The sequence below is a fragment of the Mandrillus leucophaeus genome, unplaced genomic scaffold (genome assembly GCF_000951045.1).
Source record: "Mandrillus leucophaeus isolate KB7577 unplaced genomic scaffold, Mleu.le_1.0 Scaffold479, whole genome shotgun sequence".
NCBI lineage: Eukaryota > Metazoa > Chordata > Mammalia > Primates > Cercopithecidae > Mandrillus > Mandrillus leucophaeus.
In genome coordinates this window covers 384,115-386,399 of record NW_012105131.1, presented here as the reverse complement: position 1 = coordinate 386,399, position 2,285 = coordinate 384,115, and the positions used below count along the sequence as shown (strand labels likewise).

At 46.2% G+C, this 2,285-nt stretch overlaps 1 protein-coding gene across 1 annotated transcript in view; it reads right to left on the bottom strand.

The window, feature by feature from the left end:
* The window catches only part of CLIP2 (CAP-GLY domain containing linker protein 2), a 108,962-nt gene that overhangs the window by 33,770 nt on the left and 72,907 nt on the right, over positions 1-2,285 (bottom strand). The window contains exon 9 of the mRNA XM_011995238.1: positions 1,391-1,448. Within this exon, the coding sequence (XP_011850628.1) occupies positions 1,391-1,448 (58 nt within the window). The remainder of the gene's footprint in view (positions 1-1,390; positions 1,449-2,285) is intronic.

Below are 2,285 nucleotides of genomic sequence, written 5' to 3'. Positions count from 1 at the left end.
AGCAGGGCATGGTGGCATGCGCCTGTAGTCCCAGCTACTTGGGAGGCTGAGGCAGGAGAATCACTTGAACCTGGGAGGTGGAGGTTGTGGTGAGTGGAGATCACATCACTGCACTCCAGCCTGGGCAACAGAGTGAGACTCCATCTTAAAAAAAAAAAAAAATGCAAATAGAAATACCTCTTAACTTCATCCATGTAAGAGAAAGGTGAGTTGAAGTTACATCAGATAACACCTTTTACGTTTCAGATTGGCAAAGATCACAAAGTCTGATCAAATGTTTTGTTGATGGAGTTTGAGGGGAAACAGGCTTTCAGCCACAGCTGGTGGGAGTTAAAATTGGTTGAACCCAATGGAAGTCAAAGTAATTTACTACAGTGGTGTTTGTAATTGACCAAGGCTGGAAACAATCTACCATCTTTGTAATTGACCAAGACTGGAAACAATCTGTGATTGTTACCGGAAACCAGCTAAATACACAATGGTACCTCCACACAATGGAATATTCTGTACCCTGTAAAAGAAGGTACTACTGATAAGGAACCCTCTCCAAGATACATTGTTAAATGGAATAAATCAAGGAGCTGAAAGAATGGAAGGTATGGTACCATTTGTGTCACTTGGTTGCTCGTACCTGCATAAAATATTTCTGGAAAGGGGATATAAAGAAGCTAACACTGCACCTTCAGGGAGGGAAGAATAGAGAACGGAGAATACTTTGCCATATGCCCTTTGAACCATTTGAAGTTTAGACCTGTTTTTAAAGTTTAAACCGGCTGGGCATGGTGGCTCATGCCTGTAATCCCAGCACTTTGGGAGGCCAAGGCGGGCGGATCGTGATGTCAGGAGATGGAGACCACCCTGATCAACATGGTGAAACCCTGTCTCTACTAAAAATACAAAAATTAGCTGGGTGTGGTGGCACATGCCTGTAATCCCAGCTACTCGGGAGGCCGAGGCAGGAGAATCGCTTGAACCAGGTAGTTGGAGGTTGCAGTGAACTGAGATCGCACCACTGCACTCCAGCCTGGCGACAGAGTGAGACTCCATCTAAAATAAATAAATAAATAGATAAAAATAAAGTATAAACTAAATAAATAAAAGTAAAGTATAAATCAAACAAATAATAAGATTCGATATTCCATGAAGGTTAATATTCCATTAAATGTTTAAAAACAAAAACAAAAAAGACAGCAACTTGGGAGGCTGGTGCGATGCCTATCCCTCTGTAAACTGGCCTCCTCCCTTGCAGGAGTACATAGCTCACTGCACACAGGAGTTGACTCTCACCAAATGGCAGACGATGCAAACCAAAATGTGACCCAGCAGAAAGGCAGAGCCCGCCAGCCTCTTCCCAGAGCCCAGAGTCCCGCCCGGCCCAGCGGCCACTCACCCTCCACAGTTTCCTTCGTCCTGATCGTCTCCTCTGAAATGTCATTCGACTCAATCATCTGCAAAAAGAGCCCCTGTAAGGGGGATGCTCGCCTCTGCCCCTTGGCCCCAGCCCCAGCCAGTACAGCAAGCACACCTGCAGTTTGCACGCCCTACCCCTACAAAGGGGGACCTCAGTGACGGACTCAGGGACTTGCTGCGGTGGCAGGGAGTGCAGACATCCTCAGTCTGACCTCCCTGACAACAGAGGACCCCCACTCTGCACTCAGCTCCGCTGAAGGCCGCTCGTGCAGCTTACACATGAATACCTCCTACCCTTGCTTTGTTGAAAATGTTTATTATATTTAAACAGATGGCTCCTTCCCTGCAATGCCTACAGAAATTTGTCCTGGGAATTCGTTTCTCTGTCTCTGAGACAAGACTTCTGGACTCAGTTTCCCATCCATCAAACAAACATTGGCTGCTTTGGGTTAGTGTGTGCACAGTGTGCTTGGGGCCACCTCCTGGAGGGACTTCATTAAATGCTAGCTTCTTTCTCTCCAACACTTCTTTTTAATAATAAACTCAGAGGCCAAAGAAGAAAAGACCGATTAAAAAAAAAAAAAATCAGCCTGGCACACATCACTATGACAAAAGTCAAAACACAACCAGTAGGCTCCCTGCCACTCTTGGCAGGAGTTTCCAGTCTCCTGCCCAGGCTGGCTGTCCTCTGAGCCAGCCAGAGTCTGCCACTGCAGATCAGGGCAGCACAGAGCTGAGTAGGCAGTCACCTCCATCATCCTGCCCCTCATACTTCTGTTCATACATCCCAAGTCCCATTTGAGTCTCAATTAGTTGTAATGAACTAAGCCCCTTGGATCATAATTTATATATGATGCAGTAATGAGGAACACACT